The 18,445-nt window shown below is 48.7% G+C and overlaps 4 protein-coding genes and 1 long non-coding RNA gene across 6 annotated transcripts; 2 read left to right on the top strand and 3 right to left on the bottom strand.

Moving 5' to 3' along the window:
* Window positions 1-357: 357 nt before the first annotated feature.
* LOC125982260 (maternal B9.10 protein) lies at window positions 358-3,809 on the bottom strand. 2 transcript variants are annotated; one of them, XM_049742655.2, is made up of 5 exons: window positions 3,667-3,809; window positions 1,910-2,112; window positions 1,716-1,853; window positions 1,310-1,597; window positions 358-1,169 (listed from the first exon to the last, which is right to left on the bottom strand). In XM_049742655.2, the coding sequence occupies exons 2-5, from the start codon at window positions 2,080-2,082 to the stop codon at window positions 905-907; spliced, it is 864 nt and encodes a 287-aa protein (XP_049598612.1). In that variant the 5' UTR covers window positions 2,083-2,112; window positions 3,667-3,809; the 3' UTR covers window positions 358-904. The 2 variants fall into 2 exon arrangements, with proteins under 2 accessions (XP_049598612.1, XP_049598613.1); XM_049742656.2 differs by lacking the exon at window positions 3,667-3,809 and having other exon boundaries at window positions 1,324-1,597; window positions 1,910-2,586.
* slc25a14 (solute carrier family 25 member 14) lies at window positions 2,717-5,931 on the bottom strand. The gene is made up of 8 exons (XM_049742644.2): window positions 5,715-5,931; window positions 5,285-5,423; window positions 5,068-5,162; window positions 4,905-4,990; window positions 4,732-4,827; window positions 4,543-4,667; window positions 4,097-4,310; window positions 2,717-4,021 (listed from the first exon to the last, which is right to left on the bottom strand). The coding sequence occupies exons 1-8, from the start codon at window positions 5,929-5,931 to the stop codon at window positions 3,980-3,982; spliced, it is 1,014 nt and encodes a 337-aa protein (XP_049598601.1). The 3' UTR covers window positions 2,717-3,979.
* A 511-nt stretch (window positions 5,932-6,442) lies between these two features.
* LOC137840996 (uncharacterized) lies at window positions 6,443-7,680 on the top strand. Its single transcript, XR_011088266.1, has 2 exons — window positions 6,443-6,593; window positions 7,302-7,680. It is a non-coding gene; the product is annotated as an uncharacterized lncRNA (long non-coding RNA).
* LOC125982253 (dual specificity protein kinase CLK1-like) lies at window positions 7,152-17,043 on the bottom strand. Its single transcript, XM_049742642.2, has 17 exons — window positions 16,905-17,043; window positions 13,703-13,829; window positions 11,788-11,972; window positions 10,918-11,041; window positions 10,764-10,855; window positions 10,568-10,691; window positions 10,439-10,505; window positions 10,208-10,321; window positions 9,977-10,143; window positions 9,826-9,914; window positions 9,622-9,751; window positions 9,384-9,466; window positions 9,227-9,306; window positions 9,036-9,126; window positions 8,069-8,975; window positions 7,454-7,573; window positions 7,152-7,362 (listed from the first exon to the last, which is right to left on the bottom strand). The coding sequence occupies exons 4-15, from the start codon at window positions 10,952-10,954 to the stop codon at window positions 8,823-8,825; spliced, it is 1,227 nt and encodes a 408-aa protein (XP_049598599.1). The 5' UTR covers window positions 10,955-11,041; window positions 11,788-11,972; window positions 13,703-13,829; window positions 16,905-17,043; the 3' UTR covers window positions 7,152-7,362; window positions 7,454-7,573; window positions 8,069-8,822.
* Window positions 13,095-18,414, top strand: LOC125982251 (rho GTPase-activating protein 24). Its single transcript, XM_049742640.2, has 10 exons — window positions 13,095-14,839; window positions 15,467-15,580; window positions 15,643-15,850; window positions 15,924-16,056; window positions 16,155-16,228; window positions 16,294-16,415; window positions 16,498-16,714; window positions 16,926-17,197; window positions 17,463-18,048; window positions 18,162-18,414. Exons 1-10 carry the CDS (start codon window positions 14,788-14,790, stop codon window positions 18,412-18,414), a joined length of 2,031 nt encoding a protein of 676 aa, XP_049598597.1. The 5' UTR covers window positions 13,095-14,787.
* Window positions 18,415-18,445: the final 31 nt, after the last annotated feature.

Here is an 18,445-nt window from a genome sequence, read left to right on the forward strand (position 1 = left end):
CGCGCGAATAAGGGCGCCGCACCATTGGCCTGACGGCAGCGCGGGACCTGTGACGTCAAGGTGGCGGCGACAGAATGGCCTTCCTGTCGGATTGCCAATTTGCCATGTCCTGTCCTATCGTGTGTGTGTGTGCGTGCGTGCGTAGAAAGCCGTTAGCATTCCATAGTAGCAGATCGAGGTACTTGTAGCGGTTCTGCCTGGTAGGAGTACGCCAAACTTGTTCCATGAGTGACAACAACGAGCATAAAACAGAGCAGATGGATTGGGAGCAATTCAAACGATCAACTCGTTCCCGAAGCTTACTTGGTAGCTTCGCCCCTTGCATCCCAGTAACAGCGTCAAATTGCAAAAGCACCGTTGTTTACTTCTTCAAAGTATTTATTGGATTCAGAAGACAAAATGTACAACAGATACAGGAAATGGACCAGAAATACAATGCAGAGAATGCGAGATGGACTGAAGCTGAAGAAATTCGAGGATCTACTCTTGCAACCGTACAAAGTTGTTGAAAATATGGCATGATTTTAAACTTGATGGAAGGACTCCTGAAAGCCAGTCATCTCCCACCATCTAGAAACAAGGTCTTTACTTTAGGTTCTTTTCAGAAAAATGAATTTAGGATAAGGTCTGTGCTATTCAGTGCAAACATGACATTACATTGTTTGCACATAAAAATGGAAGAAAAGAAAGGTTAACATTTTTGAAATGGGCACCTTTTATTTTTCACCTACAGTTCACAATTGTGTTACTTTATTCAGTTACTGGAGATTAAAAATACATTTACAATTAGAATTAGTTAAAAAGCGCTTGTATGTCAAGACGGTTAAAAAAAATCAACACCAAAAAAGAAAAAACCTCATTTGCACAAATAGAAAATTCTGCTTTAAAGATACACAGACAGTCCTTAGACTTTTTTGGGGAAATTCTTTTCTTCTCCAGGGATGCGGAGAGTTTTAGGAGCGGGACTTGCTGACCCAGTGGTACTTATCCACGCGGGGCCCGGTGAAGGTGAACAAGGTCCGGTCGGAATAGAAACCTTTGGAGCCCGCCAGCTGCTGCGGTGAGAGAGGAGGAAGCGGGACGAGAGGCGGGAAGGCGTCCCCGCCAAACGGCTTCCTCCTAGGGTAGGTGAGCCACGTCCGGGGGGCGCCGGGAGCAAACTCGCTGAACTGAGAGAGGGAGAAGTAGACAAAAACACCCAAATTCATGTTCCAGGATTTCTTCCAGACTGGAAAGTCCCAAGGTACAAATACTCCCTTATTAGTATTTCCAGGAAATTGTTTTAGGATCGCATGGAAGTAGTCTTTACCTGTGCTGACTTACCCGGTAGACGCTATTGGGGTTGTTAACAGTCGGGATGCTTTTGGGTTCGGCAAAGAGAGCAGAGGGGCTGCCCCCGCCACGGCGCTCTTCTTCTTCTTCCTCCTCCTCCTCCTCCTCCTCCCCGCCGCCGCCGCCTTCATCCGAAGAACTCTCCGAGGGCACTTCCAGGCTGGCGCGCTCCACCGCGTCGTGGACTCGCCGGGAAAACTGGCCACGGGCGTGTCGACTGCCGTCCACAACTGAGATGGAGAAGGGGGCGCCGTGTTCGCCGTACCTGCCAGAGATGTCTCAGGTTCAAAGCAGGTGACAATTTCAAGCAGAGCGTAATCAATTATCACGCCATCAGTCGTCACAAAGTTCAGGCTCGGTGGCTATAAAATGGCTCGTGCTACCTGCACGAGACCTCGCCGGGGTCGACCCACACGGTGAGCTCCCGAGGCAGGCCCAGGTCGTCGTAGCGCACGCCGCTTCTCTCGCACACCTTCTGAAGCACTGGATCCTGTAGTTGTAACCAGTTCATCCGCAGGCACCTGCAAAACAAAAAGGGTTGATACAAATGACTTTGAAATGACATTTCCAAGCATACCTGTAGGCCTGGCCCTTGGCGGGCACGTCCGGGTGCCAGTGGTTCTTGTAGCTCTCAAACAAGGCTGACGTGAGCGCGGTGGCAAAGCGCTCGCGGCCGTTCTCGTCCAGGCATCCGTAGCGCTTGACCAGGCGGCCCATGAAGAACACGGTGGCGGCAATTTCCTCCTTCATAGCGACGAGCGTGGTTTCAAATCAAAGCACCTGAAAGGACAAGACTGACTCTCTGCTAAAACCAGATAAAAACGTGTAGGGTGCTCCTACTAGTCAAGTAAAAGTCAAGAAGAGAAACAGAAAGGGCAAGCAAACATATTTGCTGTTGGAGCTCCGCAGAAATGTCAGTCAGCTTTCTTGCCCTAAGTTAAGAAGTCAACTGCTGTCTAGAGTGGGGATGAGGATCAAGTCAACACCTGTTGACGCTTCACTTAATTGGAGTAGGCGGAGAAAATCAGCGGATTGGTTCAAAACAAATGGAACATTTCCAATTTGACAATACCAATGAAAAATGCATTGGAAGTTTTTTCCCCCAAAAATCCAATACAGTTTGAAGCATTTTAATGGCAATGGAAAAATGGATTGGAAGTTTTTTCAAATGAATTCAATACAATTTGAAGCATTTTAATGGCAATGATTAAGACTGCACATACTTTTATGGCCACTTGGTGGCGGTATACGCGAGGCCTACGGATATATATATATATATATATATATATATATATATATATATATATATATATATATATATATATATACACACGGTGACGACTGCGGTTAAAACTGCAGAACAAATACATATGGGGCGAAAAAATATATACGACACATTTTTTTTAATTATTATTTGGAGTGTACAGTACATGGATTGAAGCCATTAAATGACTCACAACAGATGAGAAACAACAAACCCAAGAAGCATTCAAAACTTCCAGCAAAAAATAAAATCCCTCCGATTCGACAAGCACTAAAGTAAAACCAACACCAACGAAGAAGCGCTCGCTCTCTGTTGCAATATTCATACATTAAGTGCGGCTTTTATAAAATCCATTTGATGACCTATCAAGTATATTTCAGTACTCTTATTCAATGCAACAAAAGGCAAGTCTAAGGGAGGGAATGAATGAATGACTGACTGGCGATGATGACGTGACGCGCCAGATTGCAAAACTGCTCCCAAAAAAAAGAAAGAAGCAGCCTTGATTGACATTTGATCCGACAAGAGGAATAAATACAAGTGTCAACCAACTGGCCAAAATAAATAAGCATCAAACAAAACACATTAAATAAGAAGCCGCACTCTGACAATACACACACGTACGTTTGGGTAAGACAAAGTGAAATCATTCAATGAAAAGTGAGGAATTTCTGATGTTTTGCTACTGCAAAGGCGTCCCAACGCCTGCACTGCACGAGTCACAGCCATAGTGTAGATGCAGGCAGGCAGGCAGGCAGGCAGGCAGAACAACCTTTGGCACTTTTGGCCTTCCTTTCGAGCTGTGAACCGCATCAGTCTATATACGTATGTGTGTGTGTGTGTGTGTGTGTGTGTGTGTGTGTGTGTGTGTCAGTGCCACAGAAAAGGCTTTGGCTCCGATCGACGTCAGGCTTTTTCCGCCTCTAGAATCTCCGGCCAACAACATACAAGTACGGCACCTTGCGATGGAGTTCTTGTAACAGAAGGACATTTCAAGGCTCGCAGATGCGCGTCACTCGACGAACGGACGAACAAAACACCTTGGAAGAAAAATGGAGGTTCAAACTCACCTGGTGTGCGGCAGTAACCAGGTTCTAACTCACTCTCCTGCTAAAACGTAGCTGCCTGGTCTCAGTGCTCATGACTGTGGCGAAAACAGAATCAATCAACCGTGAAGAAAGAGCAAACTAAAGAAGAAAAAAAAATACACGAGGTGACGGATGAGTGTGCGGGGAGGTCGGCCGACGCTGGTAGAGGAGAGTGCAAAGCCGCCCAGTACTTCTTCTTCTTCTGCGTCTCCCCAACAGGCCGCTCGGCCGACCGACACAGTCTGACCGACCGAGCGAGCGACAGATCGGTGGCGTTCCGACTGGCCTTCCTCGCTTACAACGGGAGCTTCTTCAGCTGCTCAAAGGTGATGAAGAACTGAGCTGTAGGTGAAGGAAAACAAGCACAAGTGACAAAAGCCTTTTGGTTTTCTCCTGTGCGCGCAAAGGATACGATGATGTTCCAAGGGCCCAGCCGCAGCCAGTTGGGCCAGAATCCTTTGTAGAGCGCAAAGAAGCCCTCGTTCCTCCACGTCTGCATCACGCCATCCAGCGTGCCTTTGTACATGGGCGCCCCCGACAGCACGCGCTGGTTCATCATGCGTGTGCGCACCACGTCCACGGGGTTGGAGGCCAGCGCCCCTGCCAGGCCGCAGGTGAAACTGGAGCTGCGCCAAAACGAAAGAAAGAAAGAAAGAAAGAAAGAAAGAACGAAAGAACGAAAGAAAGAAAGAAAGAAAGAAAGAAAGAAAGAAAGAAAGAAAGAAAGAAAGAAAGAAAGAAAGAAAGAAAGAAAGCTGAATCCACTCCAGTTCCCAACCACAACGAGCGCAACGGAAATGGAATGAGTTCTTATTATGACTACGATTCACTTCCCACTGCTGCACTGCGACTACTTACATGAAGTGTGTCAAAATGGTGTCGCCCATGACGCCGGAGCGGAGGAGGTGCTTCTTTGTGATGTCGTAGACGGGGAGTTCAACGCCGACGACGATGGCGGCCCTCTGCGCCGTGGGAATGACGCCCTGAGGAGCGCCGCCGACGTGTAAATGGAAGCGGGCAAATTGGTTCAACGGCTTTCCCGCTCACCCGCCAGAGGCCTCTGGTGCCTTCCGTCTGGTAGATGTTGATGAAGTTGGACATCATGCTGCCTTGCAGCAAACTGCCCTGCGCTTGCATTCGGATCTACGATCAAACAATGGCCAATGTTCCGAATGCGTTCTTCAAAGATTTGGTCCGTCGGTCAACAAACGCTCGGTCACCTTGAGCACGTCCGTGGGATTGGCCAGCGAGGAGGACAGGACGCCGGAGACCACTCCGCAGAAGACGTTGATGACCATGGTCTCGTCTGTCACCAAACAAACATGGACACTTTGCAAAAATAGAAAAAGACAACCAAAAAGTATCATGTCTTGTGCCGCTGACCCTCCGGGTGACTGACAAAAAGCCTCTTGAGCGAGTTGTAGGTTCCGATCTTGATGGTCCCGTAAGACGCTTGCCTCAACAGGGCAGGTGAGATGCTGCAACGGAAGACATTTTTGCTTGCAATATGAACTCGCGTATTGGGCCATTTCAAAACGCTGTTGTTAGAACATGCCCCGTGATTAGCTTTCGGCATGGACTCAATGGAGAAGTCCTTTACCCTGAGTAAAGCGCCCGGACGCCCTCCTCCTTCCCGATCCTGAACAGGGCGTGGAACATGCCTCTGTAGCGCACCTCCGTGTACTGGGACTGACCCTGCACCTGGAGCCGCGTCTTTGTCAGATCGATGGGGAACGTGCCTACAAATACAAACGCATCACGAGCAATGAGGTCGAAACGAAGCCGTTACCTGACAGATCAAGGAACCAACCGTACCAGGTCTATTGAACTGAAGCCAAATAAACCGTTGAATTTGTGACATTATTATGCACAACGACAATCAACTCGCTATTATGACATGAAAACACATCTGATTTTTGAATCGGCCTTTTTTTTCCTTCTCAAAACTAAGAATTGATGCCACTGCTTTTGCATTAGACAGGTGTGCCATCCAAAACGTCTTGCATTCCGTTGAAAAGACAATCACCTACTAAATTCTGCGACGATCGAGGCCATCCCACCGTAGATAAACGGCTTCCAGTTCAGGTTGGCCATCTCCACTGTGGGGGCTCCGGCGGCCCCTGCTGCTGCGGCGGCGGCTGCTGCCTCTGCTTGCTGCAGCCCGCTCAGGAACAACAGCAAGCCGGCCAGGCACAGGTCCACGCAACAGCGCTGTGACAGCAGGCGAACAAGCACGGCAAAAAACATGATGCGACCGAGATCGGCGGGGTCTCCCTCATCAGCATCAGCACCAGCATCAGCACCAGCACCAGCATCAGCGCCCGAAAGCACACTGCGGCCGGAAACTGACACGGGGCGTCGTCACGACGGACGCCTCGCTGCTATTAGCTGTCAGCTATGTCAATCAAACGCCTGCACAATTCTACTGGAGGAGAACAAGCCTCATTGAACGACAGTGGAAAATAACTGGAATTCATTTGGATTTTTTTTTTTTTTAATCGAGCCACCGAAATGGTGGTTGAATGAATACAGGTATCCATATGCCGCCGACGTACGACAACCGGGAAACATGGGCTGCATCACTCCGATTGGCTGTCAACCATGTCAAGCAAATGTTTACGCCAGTCTATTGGAGGAGGGCGAACGCACGTCGAACGCCAACACCAACAACTCGTGTCTTTATCGAGTCACAAAAGTGACAAGGCCGGGAAATATTTGTAATGTTATTACAATTGTAATTCGATAGACATAGACAACACAGACACGAAGCCGGCCGACAAGAAAGAAGAGAGCAACTCTAATTGGTTGCCTGTCAAACGCTCCGCGATTCTATTGGTCCAAATCGAACCTTTCTGAACCATTGTCGATTGGAACACGAATTGAACTTCTTTATGAAGTCACAAACCCTGGCGAGTACATCAGAATTTTACCATGAACATTTCTTACTAATGGTTGAAATTTTACAGTATAATTAGAGAAATTCACATCGAGCGCCGTCGTCGCGAGTTAGCTCTCGTCGGCTAACACTTGGTGGAGATGAGCAGCCTGTTGGATGGCTTCCAAATACTTCCCCATACAAATATATCGCGTTTACATACCTGAAGAGAGTCGGTAAAATCGACAAAACTCTTACGTTGCTCGCTTTCCCGTGATTCAAGACTCGAGCATTTGACTTCGAAAAAGCGAAAAAGAAACTTGTTCGCTGTCGCGCTTGGCCAGTCTCCAAATAAGCTAACGTTAAGTTGACGGAAGCGACACGTCTTGGGTTTCCGGGTTACACTTTCAAAGTAAATCGGGTGACTCGTCCGATGCAAGGTCATGCCAATAGGGGTGAATATCGGTCATGAGAATACTGGTGTTTTTCGTTGGAATTTGAAGTTGAAAATCAACTGGGGAGGTTATTGTACGAGGTCAAGTTAATTTGTACGTTTTAATCCAACAAATATCTTAAATAAGGCCGACAGAGAAACCAAATAATCGACTGAGTTTAATATGACTCAAATAACAACATTGTCATTTTCAACAACATGGCAAAAGGATTACACAGCAGCAGAAAGCGGTTCTTTTCCCCATGTCATCCATCACCTTTGCACATTTTCTGCTGTGGTCATTCACAGAGCGTTCCGCAGCAGATGGGTGATCCTCTTGGAAAGCTGCTGGAAAAGCGCCATCAGGTTGCTATGGCGACACGGGAGAAATGGAACAGTTTAAAAGAAAGAAAGAAAAAAGAAAATGCAAGGGTCGAGTGAGATGCCCCTAAAAGTCTCACCGGGGTCCGGCCGAAGTTCCGCTGTGGCGTTTGTGTTGACGGCAGAGAACCTTGGCCGCACGCTGAAGGCAGTACACCAGCCCGGCCACGAGAGGGCTCTTCAAGGACATCTTCAGTAGTCTGCAACTCAAGCGAATACCGACAACGGCAAACGCACAACGTCGAGCTCATCAGTGAAATGGGAGCATTGAAGTGCATAGCTAAAAAAAGAACTTCTTTTAAGATGACTGTTTCGTACTCATTCTTTCCAGTAATAGAAGCATAAAAGTGTCACTTCATTCAAAAGGTGAGTAGCTTTGCTTCGTTTGAGTGGTATTGAATTTGTCTATATTGGAATCCAAAAATATGGATATAGGTTGGTAGTTTTTGCTTTCATTTCTATTAACACATTTTAGTACAAGTATGCCATTAGTTTGCTTTTATTTGAAACATTTGATTCCATCACTTTTATTCATTCGATTTTTGTTAATATACTGTAGTCGATCAGTAGTTCTTCCTGTTACATTTACTTGACATAGTATCTACCAAAATCTAGTAATTGTTGTTTTTACATGTCATCATTTTCACAACAAACGGTTATCACACCCGGCCGGCACCGCAACACCCTGTGCTTACCAATTCCTCCTCGAGAAAAGCTCCCGCTTGGTTGTCGACAAAAGGGATGTCGGGAAAAAGGTGTTGTCCGGAGCTGGAAACAGAACCCAAAGCGGAACCCTAACCTGGTGCCCGTGGCCCGCCAGCCACAATAAGTGCTGAGGTGGCGCTTTCCAAAAGGTCCTGAAAGGTCCAGTGGCGCTTGGATAACATTGATGCATTGTGTCAAATGTGGTGGGGGGCTATTTATGTGTTTTGGGGAAAGGGGAGGTCGGGGTGGCAGGTCGCTAAAAAGCTCTCGGGTTGCTGTGAAGCCTTTAGTCCAAGTCATGTAAAGCTGATAAACGAAATGACACCACCAACGAGGCAGTCAAAAGTCACTCGACTGGTTTTTTTTCCCAATCTTTACTCGACGTGAATAGCCTCTGCTAGCAAAGTTTTTTTTCTTTCTGAATCACGACTTTCATGGAAATCTAGGACCCAGCTGAAAGTTGGTCATCTAATCAGCCAAGGCAGGTCTTAAGACGTCTGAACTTGCAAACCGGAATGAATGTATTTCCATTCCATCATTGACTTTGCAAAATGACATTTGCAAAGTGACCTATTTTTTGTCAGACATAACATAAAGCACTGTATCCACAACATATTTATTTTGTTATGATGGTCACCAGACATCTTTAGCATCCAATTGTCCCTTTTGCTACTGTATTTGCATCAGGTCTCGGTCCCTTAAGCAAATAGTAACTGCACTGCACTGCACTGTACTGTAGGTGCGTTAGCTTGGCCTTTGGTTCTCCAGTCTGGCCGCTTGGAAAAACGGGTGCCACAGCGCCTCCTCCAGGGTGATGCGCCGACTCACGTCCAACTCCAGCATGCGGGCCAGAAGGTCCAACAGCTGCCGCTCGTCGTCGCTGCGCCTCGGCAGGCTCTGCCAAAATAGACCGGAGCCGCATATTACTTTCTGCCCGACTCTCCGTGTCCGGCGTACCTTGAGAGGCCTGCAGTGTTTTCGGACGTATCGGCCCGAGGAGCTGCGTTCGTCCCAGTCCAGTCGCTCATTGAGGATGTAGTGTTGCTTTCTAAGCAAGTCGTATAAAAGGAGTGAAATGACGGGATATTTTCTCCCCCCCCCCCCCAAAAAAAAAAAAAAAAAAAAGGTGTTCCGGTCTTCTGCGCTACCTGCTTTGTTTCAGCATGTGCGGCGGGATGGGTCCCAGAATTTTCTCCATCATGGCCAGATGCTCCCTGCTGTCATGAGTCTGGAAGAAGAGAAAGCACTTTTTTACCAGCGCTGCCGTTAGTAACCACGTGGAATGCGCTGGCCGTTCGTTCATACCGGGAATAGCGTGTGTCCCGAGTAGTACTCCATGAGAACGCAGGCCAAACTCCAAACGTCACACGATTGATTCCAGCCTAACTCTGAGCACAAGAATAGAATCAATATTAGCGGAAGGAGCCTGACCGCTTTCCTTTTTACGTTCTATTTCATTAGCTCGGAACCAACCGTACGGAGGAGTATGTTGATTTTTTTTTTTATCATTTGAGCTTCCATTTTTGTGGCTGTTCATACCGACCGAGTATGATTTCCGGAGCTCGATAGTGGCGCGTGGACACTAAGGGTTGGTGATGCTGGTGGTCGAAAACGGCGGCGCCAAAGTCCACCACCTTTACATCCGGACTGCTCGTCTTCCTCTTGTCAAGTTTCTGATGCACAAAAATGTTTCGGCTTCAGCTTTTATTTGGGAGTTGAGGGCAACCACGGGGGAGAGAGCCTTTACCATCTGCTCGTTGGATTTCATGTCAGAGCAGACAAACAAGATGTTCTCCGGTTTCAGATCAGTGTGGGTCAGCTTATTGCGATGCAGGACTGGAAAAAACAACCACAAAGGAAAATGGAGGCCGAGCAGAAAAAAAAAAAAAAGTACTCACAGCTGACGGCTTGGAAGATCTGAAAGGCCATGTGTCGGATCTGCTCCACGCTGAACGGCAGGAACCGGTTTTGCCGGAGGACCTCGTAGGTGCTGCGTCCCAGCAGCTCGAAGACCAGACACACGTGGCCTTGGTGCTCAAACCAGTCCAACATCCGCACACAAGCGCTGGCGAGAAACACGACGAAGATGGAATGGCAGGCGTTCTCTCACCAGCTGCGAGTCGACTCACAATCTGTTGTCGTCGTCCAAGGCGTTGATCTCCTCCAGGACGGCGATCTCGCATTTGGCTGCCCGCTGGAAACTTTGGATGTTGCGCACGATCTTGACTGCCACGCGAGTGTCTCTAAAACGTAAACACACGGTCGAATGAACCTCTCTCTGATCGTTTTCAGGCCCGTTGAACTAGGACTGCTTTTCAGAAGCCAAGAAAGGGCAATTTACAAATGAAAATCCAGCTTACGCGTCTCGGTCGATACACTCGGCCACTTTTGCGAAGGCTCCCTCTCCCAGCGTGGACACCACCTCATCTAGGAACGGACGTTTGTTGAACATCTCTGAGGGACATCGGAAGGGAAAAGCACATACGTACAGCGTTCCTTCATCACGAGGCCGACGTGGTAGAGCAGGTGACCTTGGTCTTCATCGCGGTCGCCGCTCTCGCCGCTTGGACTCCTGGGAACTCGGTGGTCATCGCGGAGGTCGGTGGACTCCGGCTGGGAAAGTGAGGCAGAGAAAGAGGCCATGTTTGACGTTGACTGGCCATTCAAACATCAACTATTCCATACAGAGTTGTGAGGATCCGTAGAGCTGTGCCGGTTGTCACTTGCGCTCCTCTTCATCTCAACTTGGACTGTGTTTGGCTCAGTCTCTTTGCGGTCTACCAGAGAAGACAAACTGTAGATCAAATGTTCAACTGGCAAAAGATGTGTGTGGAAATACCTAAGCAAGAATCCAAGTCCCGCACTTTCCTGCCCATGGCGTTAAGGCTTCGGGGTGGTGTCGCCCTTCTTTGGACAGACTTGACACCCGGACGGGCTCAGGTGGGTCCTGTCTGTCTGTCTGTCCAAGGATCACATGTCCAATGTTGCGACTGTCATCTGTTTCTTTCTTTTAGCCGCCACTCCAAAATTCCAAAACCGCTTTTAGCAGTGTTGATGCCAGCTTGACAATGCGCTACGGTTTTCCTCATGTGGGCCAAGGCCTCAGCCCGCCACCCGCTTCTACAAATAGCAAGGATATGGGCAATGGGCAGCCGGGGGCCCCGCCCCCTTCAGCGCCTCTCTCGCCCAAAAATCCATGGGATTCCCAAATCAATGGAGGGAGGGCATACGATGAGGCGGACTGTAAATTGGCGGCGAGGGAGACGACGCTTGGCTTGGCGCTTGTCAACATGCGGCATTGTTGTCACTCACTTAAGAGCCCCGAAGGTCTCAAAGCTGCCGGCAGGCCGTCTCGTGCGGCGAGCAGAGCGCGGGTCTCGTGTAGCGAGCAGAGCGCGGGTCTCGTGTTTCCGTTATTTGAATTCCTATCTTATTTACGGTAATCCTTTACAATTGGACTGCTATGGCTGATGGCTTAAATGATAAAATATTGACACTATATTGTCACTGCCACAAAAGGTTAATAGCATTCAGTTGAAATTTGGGGGAAAAATATTTTGCAGGGTTCGTCATTTTAACATAATATTTTTTGCTAACTGTAACTACAGGTAAATCCTAAACTTGATCACGTCAAAACTAATTCAACAAGAAACCGTGCAATCATAACATTGCTGTCGTTCATTCCACCTAAAAAAGTTTTTGTTCTTACCTGAATATGACAACCGCTGAATGAAGGCCACTGGTTGTGTTGTGTGTGTGTGTGTGCTGTGCTGCTCTTCTCTTCTCTATCTGATGGCTCTTTGGGCTCTCCTGCTGCTTTGTTTTGACTCCAGTCGTCTTGCCCCCCCCCCCCCCACACACCCACACACACAAGGTGGAACGCGAGTAGGCGGCCTGCCAAAAAGAGGAGGTACGGAAATGGCGTGACCAGCGCAATAAAACAGAATGTTCTTCAAAAAAAACAAGACGTGGGACATTCCCTCGAAACACCTCAGCGATGGTAAAAGTCACAGCCAGCTGCAGTGAAAGGAGACACGGGTCGTAAGGTGGCGGCGGGCGGGCGGGCGGGCGGGCGACAGACGGGGCGGAAAAACCACTGACCCCGACCCAGATGGTGGCCGTTCTAATTTTACTAGCAGATAACGGTTATGTGATGTAAAGGTACACTGCATTTGACGAGGCGTTATGGCTCCAGTGGTGTTGTTCCACGTGGAAAATGTCAAAATGCGTCACTCATTTACGACAAACGCTGAAAAGAATCTAGAATCACATTCGTACAACTTGAACGGCTCATGCTCCCAGTAGCTATATACATATTGAGATTTTTTTGGAATTGTTAACTTTCCGGTGGGTCGGCAGCTTAACATTGAACTAAAAACGGGTTAAGATGAAGCGATGCTCCTCAGGGCTCATTTCAGAGTCAACTCTTAATTTAAAACATTGGTACCGTAGAAACAGTTGCTTGAATATCAACTATGTGAATGGCTATTTATCAGTACATTTCAAATAAAAACCAATAAAACGTTGCAATGTTCCTGTTTCTTAATTGACAAACAGTAAGTCAACGCCTATCTTTAGCTTGAGCGGCGAGCGAGCAAAGCAACAACACCTAATCTAAAAAGTCAAGCTAAAATTATCAGACCACCACCATTGGCTTTCAGCAACTGCCTCATGGTCCTGCAGTTAGCCTTTGGAAGAGAGCTATAGCTTTCAAAATCAAAAATGGAATTTCAAAATTTCAAATCACATAAAATAGTCATCAGTGAATTCCAAAGTACACTTCGAGAATGATTGATTGATTCAATTAGCGAGAGGAGGCGCTTCACTATTTCATTCATTAAAAAGCTCAGGCTCGCGCCGAGTTATGGCGACGTCGTCACGCCGATCGTCAGCGCCGCTCGTATCGACAGACAGCTGTTAAAGCTCTTGGCTAGGATTCGACGTCCAGGGCTCCATTGATCAGGTAGATCTACAGTCAGCCGCCGTTAATATCAATTGGCCTGCTTGGGAGCGCAACAATGATCGTCGGGAGCTCAGTGTGGAGTTTTCACCACCGTTTTCTTTTGTACCTTTGAAGCTGTAATCCAACTTGTGGGGTTCCTCAGGACTCCCATCAAGAACCACTGTTTTGTTTGTTTTCTTCCAATAGTTGCATAGCTGCCAGATTTGTGCTACAGAAAATGACTCCCACTTTTGTTTTTACTAAGAATACAGTTCCCATGTAAAATAATGTCAGGTCTGTGATATTCTTTAGCCCCAATACGCTAAGGAGAAACACTGATTTCAATTCTTTTCTCTCACCCAATACATACATATGTGAGCTGGGTTTGGCCTACAGAAAAAAAAAAAAATGGTTGAAAGGGTCCTCAGTGGCAGCCTCTCCAATACATAGAGCCAAAATGGGTCTCCAGGGAGTTTTTATCAGGTTGCCAATTATCAGAGTAGCCCCACATTTTGCTACCTACCGGTGGTAGTTAGAACATCCGAACAGTAAGTCACAAGGAATCAAATCTATTAAGCTGAGCTTTTTACACTGAGTTCAAAAGGGACAACCAGTCTGTCTGGCTTCAATGTGAATCATGGTGACACTGTGTGTGCATGTTTGTGTGTGGAGTGCCGCGGACCGTATCTCAGCAGCAGAATCAGAGCCAGAGCCAGAGCCAGAGCCAGAGCCAGATCATCTCTCTCTCTGCTGTGATTACTGGAGTCAAAGAGAGCGCTGCGTCGCAGAGAACCAATTTTCCTAATGCACTGGCACACACACACACACACACACACACACACACACACACACACACACACACACACACACACACACACACACACACACACACACACACACACACACAGCATCACTGTTATTGATGAGGTAAATGGGGTGGGGGCAAAACAGGGCCCCACGTAGTGCTGGGAAATAGAGAGAGAGCGGGAGGCAGAGAGGATAGTGGAAGGACAACCTGGACAAAGAGAGGGACAAGCCAGGCAAGGAAGGAGAAAGAAAGAAAAAAGAAAAGAAAAGGGGGGACGGGATGGAGGTGAGGGAAGAGGAGCGCCAGATGTTGGAACGGGACATTCACTTGGAATGAGGGAACATTCAAAGACGGCTGGCTCCTGTCGACTGAAGAAAAGAGAAAAATGCACAACAAGTTCCAAGACGGACGGAGTCATGCTGCTGCTGCTGCTTTTGTGGTGTCTTCCGCTTGAAGTCCCCAAAAGGCAAAGAGACAAGAAATGGGCTTGCAAAGTCACTCCAGAGCAGTCCAAAAGGGCTTTTGTCCACCGTGGGATTCAACTGGAGCAGACACACGCTGAAGGAGAGAAGAAGTGGGAGCGCTTGTTTTGAGGAGGATGCCGCCGCTGGTTGAAGATGCTTGTTGAAAGATTCCGTTCTAAGGACAAAGAGGAAACGGCTTCTCAACTTTTCTTTCTCGACCTCCTACCGTCTCCCACTCCATTCAGCCGAGAATGAGAACAGCCCAGATTGGAATTTCTTCATCCTGGGACAGCCTGGGGCCACAGGTGGCGGGCGCGCTTTATGGCAACTTGATTTTTGGAATTTCTTCATCCTGGGACAGCCTGGGGCCACAGGTGCGCTTTATGGCAACTTGATTTGAAAAAACGGCTCAACTTTGCATCATTTGCACTTGAGCGTCTCCGGTCACGGTTACCACGGCAACCATCGAGCGAGCCAGAGCGGGAGTGCTGCAGCATGGGACTCAGCTGCTTCAAGTCCTGGAAACATGACAGAGCAGGCCTCAAAGGTGACATGCACGCACGCCCTCCAGATCATCTGTGCGTGTGTGTGTGTGTGAGGTGAAATGATGACTCAGGCAGGGATTTGAGTATTCTGAATTTGACTTTGAAGAGGGGAACGAGTGAGGCATGTCGGGAGCTACAAGACAACTGCCATGCGAGTGTGCGTGTGAGAATATATATACAAAGCATATATACATCCTTTTGGTTCCATGTTCAATATAAAGCTCGACTTGAACCTTTTGTCCATCATATGCTACGTAAATAATATTGAACTGTACAACTAGTTTCTTTATTTTATTTACTCTGCTGCCTGATGCCACATCAGTAGTGCCACCTGGATAAATATATATATATATACATATATATATTTGATTAAGCATCTCAAGTAGCAACTCCTAGTAAATGAACGCCATCTTGACAATAATCGATATGACCTCCTGTGATGTTATCTCGCATGGACGTAATCCAATTTGCTCATTAAGTAGCCTCCGCTCTGCCGTTGGAGAAAAAGATCTCACTCGCGTCATCTTGACTGGCCGCACCGCCTGAGATGGGACTCGTCGCTTTAGCGTCCAAACCATAAAAAGCACGTTTGGATGGCTGTGTGTGTGCGTGTGTGCGTGCGCGCGCAGGAAACAGAGACGTGTTGGCCAGCCCGGGCTCGTATTTCTTCCTGTCCAACAGTGCCGGCCAGGGGGACGAGTGGCTGAAAAGCCTCAATAAAGGAGTCTGGATCCCCTTCACAGGTAAACAAACGGAGTGAGTGAGTGAGTGCTTGTTTATCAACTCCAACTTGAGTCCCGCTTAGGTGTCTTTGGTCAGCGTCTGGAGGAGACGGTGCTGTACGAGCGGCGTTACGGCGTTTGCTCGGTTCCCCTGGTGGTGGAGCAGTGCGTGGCCTTTATACGAGAGCGGGGCCTCCAGGAGGTGGGCTTGTTTCGCCAACCGGGACGGGCCAGCTCGGTGAGGGAGCTGCAGGAGGCCTTTGACGCCGGGGAAAGGCCCTCCTTCGACAGGTAAACTTCCAGCCAGCCGGCCAGCCAGCCGATTGACTGATTGATTCAGTGAGGAAACTTGATGCGTTTGCAGTAACACAGATGTCCACACGGTGGCCTCACTGCTGAAGCTCTACTTGCGACAGCTGCCTGAGCCTTTGGTTCCTTTCGCTCACTACCGGGACTTTCTCCTCAGTGGCCAAAAGCTTTCGAGTGACCGCACACAGGTGATGGATGCGCTACTCCAAAAAAAGAAAAGGAAATAGCAAGAAATGGTCGATTATGTGAAAAGTAAAACACTGTAATCCTCTTTGTGCTATCGCAGGGCTTGGAGGAGTTGAGGAGTCTCCTTCAGGAGCTACCGGTGGCCAATTTCAACCTTCTCCAGTTTATATGCCAGTAAGAGCTACTGCAAAAAGATCCAAACTGTCTGCAAGGTGCCACGATGAGTCATTGCTTAATAGGTTCCTCAACGAGGTGCAGAGTCACTCAAAAGGGAACAAGATGAGCTGCCAGAACTTGGCCACGGTCTTTGGGCCCAACATTCTCCGAGCTAAGGCGGAGGACCCGCAAAGCATCATGGGAGGTGGACACCAACTCAAAAGGCTCATGCGCTTGCTTCGGTTAGGTTAGAATGTCAGAAAGAGCTTTGAAGGATTGTCTTCCAGGTGCAGCACTCGTCCAGGTGCTGATGTCGGAGTTGATCAGGGAGCACCGGTCCCTGTTTTCCAGAGTCTCCGTCGCAGGTCCCGCGCATACAGCCAGAGGATTTCAGGCGTCGCCCGGTCCTCTCAGACGACCGCATGTGCACCAAAGCCCCTGCCTTCGCCAGATGTCGCTGCCGCTTATTGCCGAGCCGTGCCGGGAGTCGGGACAGAGCACCAGGTACCTTCTGGATTTCTGACTGTCAAACCAATTGAAATCCAGAGGTGGCAAAATGACTCCAGTGGATTTACGACAGAGCCCAACGATTAAAAACGACGCAAAAGGCTCATTTTGTACAATAGTGATGTGATGGAGTTCTCACTCAATCAAGAGTTAAACTGTGCTTGAAAGTCATAGAAAGTACACATACCTGTTTCACTTGCTCGTGCAGCTCAGTCCCTTTGTCGTCGCAAGTGACCTCAAACCGCAAGAGCTTCCTGGGCCATCGCTACACCTCGTCGCATCCGGAAAACTGCTTCTTCCCGCTACCTCCCTCGAGTCAGCTCCTTCAGAACCACACTGAGGAGAGAACAAGAGATCAACACCAGCACTTAACCGGTTGCGGATCATCCCCTGCAAATGTTTGCAGCGATGCAAAGCCGACATTTGCGCCCATGGACTGGATGGAGGTCTGGACCGGTCTGGGAGAGGCAGGCGACACAGGTGGCAAAAATCTGCACTTTATGGATGTCAAACAAACAAACAAACAAACAAACAAACAAACAAACAAACAAACAAACAAACAAACAAACAAACCTCTAGTAATACTGTTTCGACACCGTTACTTGGTAGTTAAAAGTACCGTTCTTCAAATGTAGAGTGAAAATAAAAAGTCAGAGAAAATAATACTCAAGTGAAGTACTGATACTTGAAAATGTTAAATCCACTCACCTCATATTTGTACTTGGTTATTTTCCACCGCCACCAGCAGCAGCAGCAGCAGGGGGCTACCTGTGGAGTTCAAGTGCCACTCGGATGGCCGGAGCTAAAGTTGAGGGCCCCGAAGCGGCCAGCGGGGGCAGCAGTGAGGCGCAGGAAGACAGCACGCCATCATCCCATTATGACAACTTGGACAGAGCGTCTGACCGGAGTCAGACATTGGACGACATTGCAGGTGAGCATTTGGACCCAAACAGCGAGGGAAACTCTGAATCAGAGGAGGCGTGGCAGACAGTGGGCGACTCCTCGTCGTGGTCCTCCTGCGAGATTGTACCTCTGGACGAGAGCCAGTATCCTGCAGGTCGGGGTAGTCCGGTCTTGACGTCGCCCTCACGTCAAGCTGCAGATGACAAACATCTTGACGGTGACACGGAAAGTGAGCATAACGGAAGACACCTGAACACCCCGACATCCGGGTCCATCCTCAGCCCCATCAGCACCGGGAGCTCAGAGGTGTTCCTACCGTCCGGTCCTCCGGAACCTCAGTCGCAGCCTGACGGCGCTCAGTCTCTCCTAGCCCAACTTCGACAGCAAATGGCCCAGCAGAAGTCCGAGTACCAGTCCAGGATACACAGGTTAAAAACAAACACACGTCGCTGCTGGCTGGGCTCAATGCTCTTATCTATCATTTATCAATTACAAGCGCAAATCATTGATATGGGTGCACTCCCTCCCTCACTCACCACAGGTTGGAGCGCTGCAATGACACCCTCGAGCGGCAGGTGGCAGCACTGCGTGACCGCCTGGAGCGGCAGAGGCGCAGTCAGAGCGCGGCGGAGGTCAGGATCCGCCAGGTTGAGCGGGCCAGGGTGGCTGCGGACCACCGCAACGCCACACTGCAGGCGGACATGGAGCTGTTTTTCCAGACACGGGGAAAGACCACAACACGGGAACGGGGGGATGAGGGAAAGAGAGACCGACGCATCTTAAAGAGTCTGTGAGGACGGAGGGAAAGATGAAGAATTACTTATG

The sequence above is a fragment of the Syngnathus scovelli genome, chromosome 15, assembly GCF_024217435.2.
Source record: "Syngnathus scovelli strain Florida chromosome 15, RoL_Ssco_1.2, whole genome shotgun sequence".
NCBI lineage: Eukaryota > Metazoa > Chordata > Actinopteri > Syngnathiformes > Syngnathidae > Syngnathus > Syngnathus scovelli.